Raw genomic sequence first — 17716 nt, forward strand, 5'->3', positions numbered from 1 at the left:
CAGTGACAGACATACAGACAGATACAGGCTAATGAACGTCAGGCAGGACAGACCATCACCTTGAAGTATCTTCAGGCCGTGACCTTTAGATAGTGACCAGAAATTTAAAGTTATGGACCTTCAAGCCAGGACTGGAAATTGGCTAAGAAGGACTCTCCTTCCTACCGAGTAAGGAGGACTTTATATAGGGTAATGGCCAGTAAGCAGTAGACATGGGCGCCGTCAATAAATTTGTTTTGTTCTGTTCCGTTACGATTCGTATTAAAATTAATTCGTATTTCGTATCCGAAAATTCCGTTTAGTTTCGTACGAAATACGAATTTCCGTTAGGTTCGTTAATTTGTATGAACGACGTTCGTTACGATGAATTTAAAGGCAAAAATATACCTCAATATGACAGTCCATGCTGATGGAAGTTTGGTTTTTATCCGAAATACAAAATTCCGTTGAAGAATTTCCTATCCGAAATACGAAGTTTCATTAGATGAGAAAGAGAGAAGCGGATTGTCTGCCATGCACCGCTGGTCCAGTTTTCGCCTGCTCTTACTGGGGCTGCTTATTATGAGGTGCTCCCACCATCCCTGTGCTATGCTGACTTCCTCCTGGGGCTGCTTATGAGGGGCTCCCACCATCCCTGTGCTATGCTGACTTCCTCCTGGGGCTGCTTATGAGGGGCTCCCACCATCCCTGTGCTATGCTGACTTCCTCCTGGGGCTGCTCATTATGAGGGGCTCCCACCATCCCTGTGCTATGCTGACTTCCTCCTGGGGCTGCTTATGAGGGGCTCCCACCATCCCTGTGCTATGCTGACTTCCTCCTGGGGCTGCTTATGAGGGGCTCCCACCATCCCTGTGCTATGCTGACTTCCTCCTGGGGCTGCTTATGAGGGGCTCCCACCATCCCTGTGCTATGCTGACTTCCTCCTGGGGCTGCTCATTATGAGGGGCTCCCACCATCCCTGTGCTGTGCTGACTTCCTCCTGGGGCTGCTTATTATGAGGGGCTCCCACCATCCCTGTGCTATGCTGACTTCCTCCTGGGGCTGCTCATTAGGAGGGGCTCCCACCATCCCTGTGCTGTGCTGACTTCCTCCTGGGGCTGCTCATTATGAGGGGCTCCCACCATCCCTGTGCTGTGCTGACTTCCTCCTGGGGCTGCTTATTATGAGGGGCTCCCACCATCCCTGTGCTGTGCTGACTTCCTCCTGGGGCTGCTCATTATGAGGGGCTCCCACCATCCCTGTGCTATGCTGACTTCCTCCTGGGGCTGTACCTCTGCTGTGCTCAGTATGTCAGTACAGCACAGGAATGGTGGAAACCCCTCATAATGAGCACAGCAGAGGTATAGCCCCAGGAGGAAGTCAGCATAGCACAGGGATGGTGGGAGCCCCTCATAATAAGCAGCCCCAGGAGGAAGTCAGCATGGCACAGGGATGGTGGGAGCCCCTCATAATAAGCAGCCCCAGGAGGAAGTCAGCATGGCACAGGGATGGTGGGAGCCCCTCATAATAAGCAGCCCCAGGAGGAAGTCAGCATGGCACAGGAATGGTGGGAGCCCCTCATAATATGCACAGCAGAGGTATAGCCCCAGGAGGAAGTCAGTATAGCACAGGGATGGTGGGAGCCCCTCATAATAAGCAGCCCCAGGAGGAAGTCAGCATGGCACAGGGATGGTGCGAGCCCCTCATAATAAGCAGCCCTAGGAGGAAGTCAGCATGGCACAGGGATGGTGGGAGCCCCTCATAATAAGCAACCCCAGGAGGAAGTCAGCATGGCACAGGGATGGTGGGAGCCCCTCATAATAAGCAGCCCCAGGCGGAAGTCAGCATAGCACAGGGATGGTGGGAGCCCATCATAATAAGCAGCCCCAGGAGGAAGTCAGCACAGCACAGGGCTAAGAAGGACTCTTCTTCCTACTGAGTAAGGAGGACTTCCTACAGAGCAATGGCCAGTAAGCAGCTCAGGCAGGCAGCTACCTTTAAGTTTCCTCATGCTGTGACCTTTAGGCTGGGACTAGCAATTTGTAGTTATGGGCCATCAAGCTGGGACTGGAAATTAGTTAAGAAGGACTCTTGTTCCTGGTAAGGAGGACTTCATACAGGGTAATGGCCAGTAAGCAGCTCAGACAGACCGCTACCTTTAGACATCTTCATGCCGTGACCTTTAGGTTGTGACCAGCAATTTGTAGTTATTGGCCTTTGACCCGGGACTGGCAATTAGCTAAGAAGGACTCTTCTTCCGAGTAAGGAGGACTTCCTACAGGGTGATGGCCATTAGGCAGCTCAGATGGAAAGCGTCCTTTAACCAATTGCTGACCAGGCCTTTTCCTGACATTTGTTCCTTACAAGTAAAAATCTGTATATTTTACTAGACAATTGCTTAGAACCCCAAAACATTATACAGTATATATATATATATATATTTTTTTTTTTTAGCAAAGACCCTACTAGAGCAGGGGGTCTTCAAACTGCGGCCCTCCAGTTGTTGAGGAAGTACGATTCCCATCATGCCTGGTCTGTGAACGTCAGAGCTTTTCAATGCCTCCTGAGATGTGTAGCTCCTCACAGTTGGAGGGCCGTAGTGTGAAGATCCTCGCCCCAGAGAATAAAAGGGGCGGTCGTGGACATTTTTCATGTCGCGTGATTTTTGCGCAGCGACTTCTGAAATGCAATTTTTTTGGGGGGGAAAAAAAAATTCACTTGAATGAATTAAAAACAAAAGCAATAAACATAATATATACCCCATTTTCTTTGTATAATATGAAAGATGATGTTAATGATACCAAACACGTCACGCTTGTGGAAAGGCGACAAACTGCGGTACTTAAAAATCTCCATAGGCGACGCTTTCAAAAAATGTTTTAATCACTTTTAACATCCCTTTGCGATAACAATAAAATACCCCAAATCTCTCCTCTACCCCTAAAAGCAAAAGATCAAAGATGATGGCCACCACTCATCTCTATGTCCTTGGAGGACCGGGGCAAGTACCGGGGGCCATGGCTTGAGAACTGGAAGTGACATCAACGTCGCTCCGGTCCTCCAAGGACATAGAGATGAGCGGTGGCCATCTTGCCATCACTCATCCCTATGCAAAAACATAGCCGACGCCGAGGTGGTTCCCGGGCTCGCTGAACGGCACTTCCCCCTGTAGCACCAAGAAGAGGGGTGAGAACATCTTCCACTGCATGGGGTCCGTGTCCTTTAGCTCCAAAAGTTCAGTTCTGTGTGGTGCACTTCATGTGCTGCTATTAGCTCCACCCCTCTGTCCCTTACTTTGCCAGAACAAAGTAAGCAACTATAATAGAGATCCCACCCAACATGCCTGATGTGCTGGGCTGGTAGCATCTTGAGGGGTGGTGTTGCCATATTTCTTCCACTAAAGTAGGAGTCTCCAAACTTTCTAAACAAAGGGACGGTTTACTGTTCTTCAGACTTTAGGGGGGGGCCAGACTCTGGCCATCGGGGGTACAAAATGTCCCAACGTCATTGGAATTGAACAACCTCCCGTTATTGGTGACAGTGGGAGAAATTGTGCCCCATCATTGGTGTCATTGGGAGGAATTGTGCACCACCATTGGTGTCATTGGGAGGAATTGTGCCCCATCATTGGTAGGACTTGTCCCCCATCCTTGGTGTCATTGGAAGGAATTCTGCCCCATCATTGGTGTCAATTGGAGGAAAAGTACCCCATCATTGGTGTCATTAGGAGGAATTGTGCCCCATCATTGTAAGGAATTGTGCCCCAACACTGATGTCATTGGTAGGAATTGTGCCCCATCATTGGTGTCAATTGGAGGAATAGTACCCCATCATTGGTGTCATTGGGAGCAATTGTGCCCCATCATTGGTAGGACTTGTGCCCCATCGTTGGTGTCATTGGAAGGAATGCTGCCCCATCATTGCTGTCAATTGGAGGAAAAGTACCCCATCATTGGTGTCATTAGGAGGAATTGTGCCCCAACACTGATGTCATTGGTAGGAATTGTGCCCCATCATTGGTGTCAATTGGAGGAATAGTACTCCATCATTGGTGTCATTGGGAGCAATTGTGCCCCATCATTGGTAGGACTTGTGTCCCATCGTTGGTGTCATTGGAAGGAATTCTGCACCATCATTGGTGTCAATTGGAGGAAAAGTACCCCATCATTAGTGCCATTAGGAGGAATTGTGCCACAACACTGATGTCATTGGTAGGAATTGTGCCCCATCGTTGGTGTCATTGGAAGGAATTGTGCCCAATCCTTAGTGTCATTAGGAGGAATTGTGCCCCATCAATGATGTCATTGATAGTGTAGCAACACCCCCGAAGTAGCTACTTTTATTGGTTTAGTCCGTTACTCTGCCTCTCAGTCACCACCGTTGGTGTCATTGGGAGGAATTGTGCCCCATCATTGGTAGGACTTGTGCCCCATCGTTGGTGTCATTGGAAGGCATTCTGCCCCATCATTGGTGTCAATTGGAGGAAAAGTACCCCATCATTGGTGTCATTAGGAGGAATTGTGCCCCAACACTGATGTCATTGTTAGGAATTGTGCCCCATCATTGGTGTCAATTGGAGGAATAGTACCCCATCATTGGTGTCATTAGGAGGAATTGTGCCCCATCATTGTTAGGACTTGTGCCCCATCGTTGGTGTCATTGGAAGGAATTCTGCCCCATCATTGGTGTCAATTGGAGGAAAGGTACCCCATCATTGGTGTCATTATGAGGAATTGTGCCCCATAACTGATGTCATTGGTAGGAATTGTGCCCCATCGTTGGTGTCATTGGAAGGAATTGTGCCCAATCCTTAGTGTCATTAGGAGGAATTGTGCCCCATCAATGATGTCATTGATAGTGTAGCAACACCCCCGAAGTAGCTACTTTTATTGGTTCAATCCGTTACTCTGCCTCTCAGTCACCACCGTTGGTGTCATTGGGAGGAATTGTGCCCCATCATTGGTAGGACTTGTGCCCCATCGTTGGTGTCATTGGAAGGCATTCTGCCCCATCATTGGTGTCAATTGGAGGAAAAGTACCCCATCATTGGTGTCATTAGGAGGAATTGTGCCCCAACACTGATGTCATTGTTAGGAATTGTGCCCCATCATTGGTGTCAATTGGAGGAATAGTACCCCATCATTGGTGTCATTAGGAGGAATTGTGCCCCATCATTGTTAGGACTTGTGCCCCATCGTTGGTGTCATTGGAAGGAATTCTGCCCCATCATTGGTGTCAATTGGAGGAAAGGTACCCCATCATTGGTGTCATTATGAGGAATTGTGCCCCATAACTGATGTCATTGGTAGGAATTGTGCCCCATCGTTGGTGTCATTGGAAGGAATTGTGCCCAATCCTTAGTGTCATTAGGAGGAATTGTGCCCCATCAATGATGTCATTGATAGTGTAGCAACACCCCCAAAGTAGCTACTTTTATTGGTTCAGTCCGTTACTCTGCCTCTCAGTCACCACCGTTGGTGTCATTGGGAGGAATTGTGCCCCATCGTTGGTGTCATTGGAAGGAATTCTGCCCCATCATTGGTGTCATTGGGAGCAATTGTGCCCCATCATTGGTAGGACTTGTGCCCCATCGTTGGTGTCATTGGAAGGAATTCTGCCCCATCATTGCTGTCAATTGGAGGAAAAGTACCCCATCATTTGTGTCATTAGGAGGAATTGTGCCCCAACACTGATGTCATTGGTAGGAATTGTGCCCCATCATTGGTGTCAATTGGAGGAATAGTACCCCATCATTGGTGTCATTGGGAGCAATTGTGCCCCATCATTGGTAGGACTTGTGTCCCATCGTTGGTGTCATTGGAAGGAATTCTGCCCCATCATTGGTGTCAATTGGAGGAAAAGTACCCCATCATTAGTGCCATTAGGAGGAATTGTGCCACAACACTGATGTCATTGGTAGGAATTGTGCCCCATCGTTGGTGTCATTGGAAGGAATTGTGCCCAATCCTTAGTGTCATTAGGAGGAATTGTGCCCCATCAATGATGTCATTGATAGTGTAGCAACACCCCCGAAGTAGCTACTTTTATTGGTTCAGTCCGTTACTCTGCCTCTCAGTCCCAAAGGACTGTCCCAGCCGGGGGGGGGGAACTTCTTCCATAGTTGGCTCAGCTCGACTGAAGCTTACTGGACATGTATCTGATGCTTTCGGCTGATTTAGACAAAGCTCAGTCTCGTTAGCCAATTGTACACGGGTCCCTCTGAACTGGTCAGGGACCCCCCCTTGCTTCCACTAGGTGCGGGAGGTCCCGCGGTCTGTTTTGACAGCAATCGCCCACGCCTTCCTGTCTGGGGATATCGTCTTCACAGCTTGGCTGATTTGTTCCTCAGCCCAGGCCTCCCCTGGGAGTTCGATCACCACGCTCGTCTCTGAGCGGGCGCCTTCTTCCTCACACCGCTGGATGGCAGCGGCAAGGTCCATCCTGGCGCTTGTAGGGGAGTTTATTGCAGAGAAACAAAAAAAAATCCCGGATGCGAGCCCCCACGTGTAGCAACACCCCCGAAGGAGCTGCTTTTATTGGTTCAGTCCGTCACTCTGCCTCTCAACCCCAAAGAACTGTCCCAGCCCCTCTGGCACACCTAGCAAGATGGTTAATGGAAAAACCCAATAATAATACACAAACACAGGTCTGTTCTCTCACGTTGACTCGGACCAGAGAAAAGCTTAGCTTGATATTAGTCAGCCGAGGCCTGTATAAGTAGCCAGGACTTGGTTGAAACAGTCAATAACACTATGCAACACATAAAGAGTAAATAGCAAGGTACACAGAGTAAATGGGCTCCCCGAATAAGCTATTGATGTCACAGATCAGCTGCGGAGCTGATCTGTGTCTCACCTTTACTGCTGTAGGCTGGCTGGCACCTGTTGTTAAACTAGCTGGTGTTCAGCTCTGTGCACTCTGCAGCTATGGGTGTCGCTGCCCTTCACCTGTTGCCTAATATATGATCCCTTCCTGCTACTTCCTGTCCAGCCCCTCATGTGCTTCTCTATTTAAATCCCTTTCAAACCAGCTACTGGTTGCTTGAGCAACATTTGTGTCAGGTCACCTTGAGGCGAGGTGACAGATGCACACCGTAGGGATCAGGACTGCACCGCAAGGTTGTGGACCCTACGGCTGACTGCTGCGGACGGGAGACAGGTCCTACCGGGGTTAGAGCGTAAGATTCCCTGGGGCGCGGAGTCTAAGAGCCAGCAGGTGTTCACCAGAGCCTCGAGTGGTGAGGATGGACTTGGCTGCAACTGGCTCCAGGTCGCGACCCCCAGGGTCCCCCAGCTCACACCCACAGTAGGCAACAGGAGGATAGGGATGGTGAGGGACAAAGCCAAGGTCGGGGGCCACAAGCAGACAGGAATAGTCAGGGACACGCCAAAAGGTCAGGATCACAGGCAAACAGGGATAGTCAAAGACACGCCAAAGTCGGTAGCGGAACAACAGAAGAGCACACGGCAGGTAACAGGAAGCTAACACACAAAGGAATGCACAATGGTTGATCAGCAGGGATGGCCTACAGTGCACAGGTTAATATAGAGCTCTCTGATAGGAGCTAGGGTGGAGTCAAGCCAGAGGAGGGATTACAAAAGCAGTCAGGTGAGGGTCGGCTGGTCTCTAGAGATGAACACATGGAAACAGGTAAGCAGACCAACTCTATTGCATAACCATGACAATTTGTTTTTCAGCTCCCTTCGAGTAAGCTGTTTTACCTGACCTCTCGTGAACTGATCTCTTGTGTACCGACCTGGCTTGTTCTGCTTACGTTGTCTGCAGCCTGCCCTGACCTTGGCTCACTATCCGGCTCTCCTTTGCTTCATCCATCCCTCCAACCTTGTCTAACAGTGTCTTCTGGTACTTCCCTAGCGAGCAGGGTGAACTCAACGGTCGTGACCTGGGGTCAGCACGCAACTAAGCCCAAACTCTCATGAGGGGGTCCCAGGCAGAATACCGGTTGGCCCTTAGACTCCACGCCCTGGGGATCCCGTGTCACCTGCTCGCCTGTGGGCTCACTGTAAGTAGTACCGTGACAATTGATATATGTAGAATGCTATGGCTAAAGGGGAAACCAGTCCTGCCTATAATACCTCCAATACACACAATTAAGTCATTTAAACACCCGTGGCGTGTCCCCTCTAAAAGCAACAACAGTAATGTTCTATGAGAAAAGCTTTGCGTTTGTTCTCTTCACCGGCATGTAGGAGCTCTGTGGAAAGGGTTTCTCAATATAACGGTGATGAGGAGGAATGCAAAGTAGCTGGTGCTGTGATGTAGCACTCATCTATGTGATCCAGATAATAGGTGTCTGTGCACAGTGTTCAGGTGTGGTATCTTATGGAAGGCAATAAGGTTCCTGGGCAAAGCCCTCTCACCAATCCTATACACAATCTGTGGCCTTTCACAGAGCGATGGACCGATTCTCCTGGCTGCAGGTGTGTCGCGATGGCGTTCAGTATCTGAGCTGTTGAAACGGCCTCTTCTGTGACATTCCGTTTTGCTACAGAGCATCCTTCTGGAAGCATGCAGGTTCTGTTCCTCTGGGCTGGGGCTGCCCCTTGGTAGGCCGCAATCCCCCTCACACACAGCAACAGAGGGGTTGTTTTCCTGATGGGATCCAGGAACAAGGCTTTTTGACCTTGTCCGCTCTGTGTCGTTATAGACTCCCCCACAATCCTCTTGCTCTCTGCAGTGCAGCCTAGACTTTGCAGTCCTGCTCCCCCTTAGCAGTCAGTCAGGCTGCTTTGTGCCGGGACTTCATATTCCACAGTGCTTTGCTGCTGCTCCCTGATGATTGGCTCTCAGTCTCTTCCAATGGGGAGGCTACAAAGCAAGCAGTTCTGGCCCCTGGGCCGTAGTTTGCAGACCACTGCACTTAAAGAACACAAATTCTCTTTACAAGAGATGTTTCTCGCAACTGCAGTTCCTCTGAGCTCCACAAGATGGAGATCAAACTTTTTCGCAAACAGGAAGTCTCTATGGAAGATAGGAAATGATGTCAGGGATAGACAGGAAGTGATGTCAGGTATAAATAAGAAGTCCCGGGTGAGAGGTGAGTCGGGAGGAAGTAAAGAGGAAACATCGCTGGAAGCTTTAGCAGAGGAGGTAATAAGATCTTATTTTCTATTTACACCCAGTAACCCCCCCGTCATGTCCGTCCTCTTCCTCCATAGTCACTGTGACGTCTTTTATCTCCAGCAGATGATGATACACACATATATAGTGTGGGAACCTAGATTAACCCCTTCAGGGGCAGAACATTCCCCCACTTACGGGGCCGGAACATTCTCTTCATATTGGAGATGTGTGGAGGAGGATGGGGGTCTTATTTAGACATGAAGGGCAAAAGGAAAAGAGGCTCCCGGACCCTAAAAGCATATCAGATGCTAAAAAGAATGTTCCTCTGTGTGTAATCCCATTGGGGGCTGTTCTTCCCTGATAAAAAACCCTCATATTACCCCCCCCCCGTACATCCCCCCTTCTAATATTGTACAGTGCAGTCCACATCATTCTCTCTTATCAATTATTGGTCTACAGGGAACCTGTGTAGATCACATGACCAATGAGGATGGAGGAGGACCGGAGTCACATGACTGAGAAGATACTAAACCTCACCCTGGAGATCATCTACCTGCTGACCGGAGAGGTGAGGAGGATTCTGGGAGGTCACATGACATCACTCTTATCTCTATTAATAAAACACAGACCTGACCGGAGAGGTGAGGAGGATTCTGGGAGGTCACATGACATCACTCTGGTCTAGTGTGGTCAGTAGTCCATGTTCTTCTTGTAGATGATGTCAGATGATTGATGTCGGTTTATCTTTCTCCTGATCTGTAGGATTATGTTGTAGTGAAGAAGTCTAGTGGGGAGCCAATCTCAGGAGGATGGAGCAGGACCCAGAGCCCCACCATGGTGCCTCCCCCTCCTTCTCCCATTCCTGAGAGGAGCAAAGAGCAGAAGATCCTGGAACTGACCACCATGATGGTCCATCTGTTGACAGGAGAGGTGAGGAGGATTCTGGGAATTGTGGGACATTATCCAGTAACAGACAAGGGATGTGTCTGGATGGTGACTGTATCATTGTGTGTGTCAGGTTCCTATAAGGTGTCAGGATGTCACTGTCTATTTCTCCATGGAGGAGTGGGAGTATTTAGAAGGACACAAGGATCTCTACAAGGACGCCATGATGGACAATCAGAAAATGTTACATTTTGTGAAGACTGAGAGGACGGAATTTCCCGGGAATGAGAAGATATTGAGCCTCACCCTGGAGGTCCTCAGCCGGCTCACTGGAGAGGTCAGAGGAATGAAAGGGGGAATATTCTGATCTCTCTGTCCAGCATTGGGAGCCATGATGTATTGTCCTCAGTCCCTTTTCTGTCTCTCCAAAGTAAGACTTCAGGGGTCCTAAATAAATTGTAAAAAATAAAAACTACTGACACCGTCCACTGCCCTGCCGACACCGTCCTCTGCCCTACCGACACCGTCCACTGCCCTGCCGACACCATCCTCTGCTCTACCAACACCGTCCACTGCTCTACCGACACCGTCCTCTGCCCGACCGACACCGTCCTCTGCTCTACCGACACTGTCCACTGCCCTACCGACAGCGTCCACTGCTCTACCGACAGCGTCCTCTGCTCTACCGACAGCGTCCTCTGCCCTACCGACAGCGTCCTCTGCCCTACCGACACTGTCCACTGCCCTACCGACAGCGTCCACTGCTCTACCGACAGCGTCCTCTGCTCTACCGACAGCGTCCTCTGCCCTACCGACAGCGTCCTCTGCCCTACCGACACCGTCCTCTGCCCTACCTACACCGTCCTCTGCCCTACCGACACCGTCCTCTGCCCTACCGACACCGTCCTCTGCCCTACCCACACCGTCCTCTGCCCTACCGACACCGTCCTCTGCCCTACCCACACCGTCCTCTGCCCTACCCACACCGTCCTCTGCCCTACCCACACCGTCCTCTGCCCTACTGACACCGTCCACTGCCCTGCCGACACCATCCTCTGCTCTACCAACACCGTCCACTGCTCTACCGACACCGTCCTCTGCCCTACCGACACCGTCCTCTGCCCTACCGACACCGTCCTCTGCCCTACCGACACCGTCCTCTGCCCTACCGACACCGTCCTCTGCCCTACCGACACCGTCCTCTGCCCTACCGACACCGTCCTCTGCCCTACCGACACCGTCCTCTGCTCTACCGACAGCGTCCTCTGCCCTACCGACAGCGTCCTCTGCCCTACCGACAGCGTCCTCTGCCCTACCGACAGCGTCCTCTGCTCTACCGACAGCGTCCTCTGCTCTACCGACAGCGTCCTCTGCTCTACCGACACCGTCCTCTGCTCTACCGACACCGTCCTCTGCCCTACCCACACCGTCCTCTGCCCTACCCACACCGTCCTCTGCCCTACCGACAGGATCCACTGCCCTACCGACAGCATCCACTGCGCTACCGACAGCGTCCACTGCCCTACCGACACCGTCCTCTGCCCTACCGACACCGTCCACACTCTATACTGTGCTGTATGTTTCATACTCCTCTTTGTACACAGAACTTAACATTTCATACACCACATTGCTCCGCCGTCTGCTCTCTGATATATATCTGCAGTAGACCCCCCCTCCCCCGTGCCAAACAACAGATTGCATTCATCTTCATAGTCCCTTTTGTGATGAAATAATCTCCCTTCTACTGGTCCATAAATATAGACCTGACCACAGATTTCATTTCTATTGTATAACCCAGGACTGTGATGTAGTCATGAAGAAATCTCCCGAACATAACACACCGAGGAGACCTCACCAAACCTCTACAAGAAGGAGGAGAGGCCAGAACCCCATCACCATCCCCCCACCTCCATCCCTCATATGTGAGAGACCCAACATGCAGAAGATCCTGGAACTGACCACCATGATGGTCCATCTACTGACAGGAGAGGTGAGGAGGATTCTGGGACATTATCCAGTAACAGACAAGGGATGTGTCTGGATGGTGACTGTATCATTGTGTGTGTCAGGTTCCTATAAGGTGTCAGGATGTCACTGTCTATTTCTCCATGGAGGAGTGGGAGTATTTAGAAGGACACAAGGATCTCTACAAGGACGTCATGACGGAGGACCACCACACCCTCCCGGATCCGGGTAAGAGGAGACTTTATTGTAAAGGAGAGAGCAGTACGGAGGCTCCACCTAGATCCCCCATCCAACAAATGAGGAGGAGATACTGGACACCATATGAAAGGTCCATCTCCATTCCTCCAATATAACGTCATGTTCCCAACAAATGAGGAGATATGGACACCATATGAAAGGTCCATCTCCATTCCTCCAATATAATGTCATGTACCCAACAAATGAGGAGGAGATACTGGACTCCATATGAAAGGTCCATCTCCATTCCTCAATATAATGTCATGTTCCCAACAAATGAGGAGGAGATACTGGACACTATATGAAAGGTCCATCTCCATTCCTCAATATAACGTCATGTTCCCAACAAATGAGGAGGAGATACTGGACACCATATGAAAGGTCCATCTCCATTCCTCAATATAACGTCATGTTCCCAACAAATGAGGAGGAGATACTGGACACCATATGAAAGGTCCATCTCCATTCCTCCAAAATAACGTCATGTTCCCAACAAATGAGGAGGAGATACTGGACATCATATGAAAGGTCCATCTCCATTCCTCCAATATAACGTCATGTTCCCAACAAATGAGGAGGAGATACTGGACACCATATGAAAGGTCCATCTCCATTCCTCAATATAACGTCATGTTCCCTACAAATGAGGAGGAGATACTGGACACCATATGAAAGATCCATCTCCATTCCTCCAATATAACGTCATGTTCCCAACAAATGAGGAGGAGATACTGGACACCATATGAAAGGTCCATCTCCATTCCTCAATATAACGTCATGTTCCCAACAAATGAGGAGGAGATACTGGACACCATATGAAAGGTCCATCTCCATTCCTCCAATATAACGTCATGTTCCCAACAAATGAGGAGGAGATACTGGACACCATATGGAAGGTCCATCTCCATTCCTCCAATATAACGTCATGTTCCCAACAAATGAGGAGGAGATACTGGACACCATATGAAAGGTCCATCTCCATTCCTCAATATAACGTCATGTTCCCTACAAATGAGGAGGAGATACTGGACACCATATGAAAGGTCCATCTCCATTCCTCAATATAACGTCATGTTCCCAACAAATGAGGAGGAGATACTGGACACCATATGAAAGGTCCATCTCCATTCCTCAATATAACGTCATGTTCCCAACAAATGAGGAGGAGATACTGGACACCATATGAAAGGTCTATCTCCATTCCTCAATATAACGTCATGTTCCCAACAAATGAGGAGGAGATACTGGACACCATATGAAAGGTCCATCTCCATTCCTCAATATAACGTCATGTTCCCAACAAATGAGGAGGAGATACTGGACACCATATGAAAGGTCCATCTCCATTCCTCAATATAACGTCATGTTCCCAACAAATGAGGAGGAGATACTGGACACCATATGAAAGGTCCATCTCCATTCCTCAATATAACGTCATGTTCCCAACAAATGAGGAGGAGATACTGGACACCATATGAAAGGTCCATCTCCATTCCTCAATATAACGTCATGTTCCCTACAAATGAGGAGGAGATACTGGACACCATATGAAAGGTCCATCTCCATTCCTCAATATAACGTCATGTTCCCAACAAATGAGGAGGAGATACTGGACACCATATGAAAGGTCTATCTCCATTCCTCAATATAACGTCATGTTCCCAACAAATGAGGAGGAGATACTGGACACCATATGAAAGGTCTATCTCCATTCCTCAATATAACGTCATGTTCCCAACAAATGAGGAGGAGATACTGGACACCATATGAAAGGTCTATCTCCATTCCTCAATATAACGTCATGTTCCCAACAAATGAGGAGGAGATACTGGACACCATATGAAAGGTCCATCTCCATTCCTCAATATAACGTCATGTTCCCAACAAATGAGGAGGAGATACTGGACACCATATGAAAGGTCCATCTCCATTCCTCAATATAACGTCATGTTCCCAACAAATGAGGAGGAGATACTGGACACCATATGAAAGGTCCATCTCCATTCCTCAATATAACGTCATGTTCCCAACAGATGAGGAGGAGATACTGGACACCATATGAAAGGTCCATCTCCATTCCTCAATATAACGTCATGTTCCCAACAAATGAGGAGGAGATACTGGACACCATATGAAAGGTCCATCTCCATTCCTCAATATAACGTCATGTTCCCAACAAATGAGGAGGAGATACTGGACACCATATGAAAGGTCCATCTCCATTCCTCAATATAATGTCATGTTCCCAACAAATGAGGAGGAGATACTGGACACCATATGAAAGGTCCATCTCCATTCCTCAATATAACGTCATGTTCCCAACAAATGAGGAGGAGATACTGGACACCATATGAAAGGTCCATCTCCATTCCTCAATATAACGTCATGTTCCCAACAAATGAGGAGGAGATACTGGACACCATATGAAAGGTCCATCTCCATTCCTCAATATAACGTCATGTTCCCAACAAATGAGGAGGAGATACTGGACACCATATGAAAGGTCCATCTCCATTCCTCCAATATAACGTCATGTTCCCAACAAATGAGGAGGAGATACTGGACACCATATGAAAGGTCCATCTCCATTCCTCAATATAACGTCATGTTCCCAACAAATGAGGAGGAGATACTGGACACCATATGAAAGGTCCATCTCCATTCCTCAATATAACGTCATGTTCCCAACAAATGAGGAGGAGATACTGGACACCATATGAAAGGTCCATCTCCATTCCTCAATATAACGTCATCTTCCCAACAAATGAGGAGGAGATACTGGACACCATATGAAAGGTCCATCTCCATTCCTCCAATATAACGTCATGTTCCCAACAAATGAGGAGGAGATACTGGACACCATATGAAAGATCCATCTCCATTCCCCAATATAACGTCATGTTCCCAATGAATGAGGAGGAGATACTGGACACCATATGAAAGGTCCATCTCCATTCCTCAATATAACGTCATGTTCCCAACAAATGAGGAGGAGATACTGGACACCATATGAAAGGTCCATCTCCATTCCTCAATATAACGTCATGTTCCCAACAAATGAGGAGGAGATACTGGACACCATATGAAAGATCCATCTCCATTCCCCAATATAACGTCATGTTCCCAATGAATGAGGAGGAGATACTGGACACCATATGAAAGGTCCATCTCCATTCCTCAATATAACGTCATGTTCCCAACAAATGAGGAGGAGATACTGGACACCATATGAAAGGTCCATCTCCATTCCTCCAATATAACGTCATGTTCCCAATGAATGAGGAGGAGATACTGGACACCATATGAAAGGTCCATCTCCATTCCTCAATATAACGTCATGTTCCCAATGAATGAGGAGGAGATACTGGACATCATATGAAAGGTCCATCTCCATTCCTCAATATAACGTCAAATTCCCAATGAATGAGGAGGAGATACTGGACATCATATGAAAGGTCCATCTCCATTCCTCAGATCTATGTGACTCCGTTGACTTCTAGACCAAGATACAGAATGACTAACACAAAATATTAAGCGCCCAAATACATTTGATGATGAAGTTTCTCTCTCACAGGTGGATGTGATGTTGGGAATTCCTCAGAGGGGTCTCGGATGTCCTCTGCAGATCGTGTCGGAGAAGATAATGGAATCAGAACAGATTCTCAGAAGGAAAGGCCATTTTTGTGCTCTGAGTGCGGTGAAAGTTTTAAATGGAGAACGAGCCTGCAAAGACATGTGAGAGTTCACACCGGTGTGACTTTTCCATGTGAAGAGTGCGGAAAATGTTTTTTAATGAAAGATAGACTCACAGCACACATGAAAATCCACACTGGGGAACAGCTGCATACTTGTACAGAGTGCGGGAAAGGTTTCTCAATAAAAGGGAACCTAAATAAACACATGAAAATCCACACTGGGGAGAAGCCGTTCTCCTGTCCGGAGTGCGGGAAATCCTTCACTCAAAAAGGTGAACTTGATATACACCTGAGCAGTCACACAGGCAAATATCGTTTCTCATGCTCGGAGTGCGGGAAAGGATTCTCTCATAAAGAAAAATTTCATAGGCACCAGAGAACCCACACGGGCGAGCGACCTTACACCTGTTCAGAGTGCGGAAAAAGTTTCCTGCAGAAATCGCAGCTTCCTGAACACCTCAGAAGCCACACAGGAGTACGCCCTTTTCCGTGCTCAGGGTGCGGGAAAAGTTTTCTATTGAAATCTGCTCTTGTTAAACACCTGAGCAGGCACAATAGGGGGCGTCCTGTTTCAAACAAATCTTAGACTAAGTAAGGACGCCTCTGTAGACGTTGGACAAACCGCGCCGGTCAGCGAGTTTTCCCTGTGCTCTGAAAGCATTTTATACTAAAAGGAGAATACAAGAGAAGCTGCAAGCCAAAAGGTAAAGAGTCCAAAATTATTTTAAGGGTTTTTTCAGCAACATCGCATAAAACCACCAACGCGTTTCGGCCAAAAGCTCCAAAAAATAAAGTTGTATCGACTCAGGGATATATTTTTTACTGCTTTTCATTGAAATCTATATAACCTCGTTTTTTTTTTATCAGAAAATGGAAACCTACAAAAAAGTTATATATATTTTCTGAGAGAAGAGACCCCGTGGAATAAAAAAGTTGACAGTTGCGTTTCTTTTTCTGATGTCGTACACAAGATTTGCACAACTGTTTATCACGTCTATATTTTCAGAAAAAAATAAAATAAAATTCATTTTATTTTCACATAAATACAATAAAATTTCCATTTTATGGGGAGAAAATATAAAGGGCGGGGTTTTGTGTCGAGTAAATAGATACCAAACACGCCAAGCCTTAACATTGGTGGTGTTTTCGGGCCCTCCGAGCCGGACTACCGGTGACTTTTCCTGTAGCATCACCTAGAGGCTCATCAACACACCAACAGTGACAGACAGACAGATTGGCTACAGGCTAATGAACGTCAGGCTGGACAGACAGGCCGCTACCTTGAAGTATCTTCAGGCCGTGACCTTTAGATAGTGACCAGAAATTTAAAGTTATGGACCTTTGACCCGGGACTGACAATTCACTAAGAAGGACTCTCCTTCCTACCGAGTAAGGAGGACTTCATACACGGTGATGGCCAAGTATCTTCAGGTCGTGACCTTTAGGCTGAGACCAGCAATTTGTAGTTCTAGACCTTCAAGCCGGGACTGGCAATTAGCTAAGAAGGACTCTTCTTCGTGGTAAGGAGGACTTCATACACGGTGATGGCCATTAGGCAGCTCAGACAGACAACCACTTTTAAGCCTCTTCATACTGTGACCTTTAGGTTGTGACCAGCAATTTGTAGTTATGGGCCCTCAAGTTGGGACTGGCAATTAGCTAAGGAAGACTCTTCTTCCTAGTAAGGAGGACTTCCTCCAGGGTGATGGCCATTAAGCAGCTCAGATGGAAAGCTACCTTTTAAGTATCTCTATATGGAGACCAGCAATTTGTAGTTATGGGCCCTTGAGTCGGGACTGGAAATTAGCTAAGAAGGACTCTTCTTCCGAGTAAGGAGGACTTCATACAGGGTGATGGTCATTGGGCAGCTC

The 17716-nt window shown here is 48.1% G+C and overlaps 2 protein-coding genes across 3 annotated transcripts in view; both read left to right on the plus strand.

Moving 5' to 3' along the window:
- Positions 1-17716, plus strand: part of LOC143955422 (uncharacterized) — a 178942-nt gene that overhangs the window by 63118 nt on the left and 98108 nt on the right. The window lies entirely within an intron of this gene.
- LOC143955762 (oocyte zinc finger protein XlCOF8.4-like) lies at positions 1852-16912 on the plus strand. Of its 2 annotated transcripts, none has more exons than XM_077465886.1 (7): positions 1852-8002; positions 9523-9631; positions 9826-9993; positions 10082-10285; positions 11747-11938; positions 12018-12141; positions 15725-16912. In XM_077465886.1, the coding sequence occupies exons 2-7, from the start codon at positions 9548-9550 to the stop codon at positions 16429-16431; spliced, it is 1479 nt and encodes a 492-aa protein (XP_077322012.1). In that variant the 5' UTR covers positions 1852-8002; positions 9523-9547; the 3' UTR covers positions 16432-16912. The 2 variants fall into 2 exon arrangements, with proteins under 2 accessions (XP_077322012.1, XP_077322011.1); XM_077465885.1 differs by lacking the exon at positions 1852-8002 and adding an exon at positions 8030-9090.

Source organism: Lithobates pipiens, unplaced genomic scaffold (genome assembly GCF_037356315.1).
Source record: "Lithobates pipiens isolate NorthernLeopardFrog02 unplaced genomic scaffold, aLitPip1_a1.2 Scaffold_35, whole genome shotgun sequence".
NCBI lineage: Eukaryota > Metazoa > Chordata > Amphibia > Anura > Ranidae > Lithobates > Lithobates pipiens.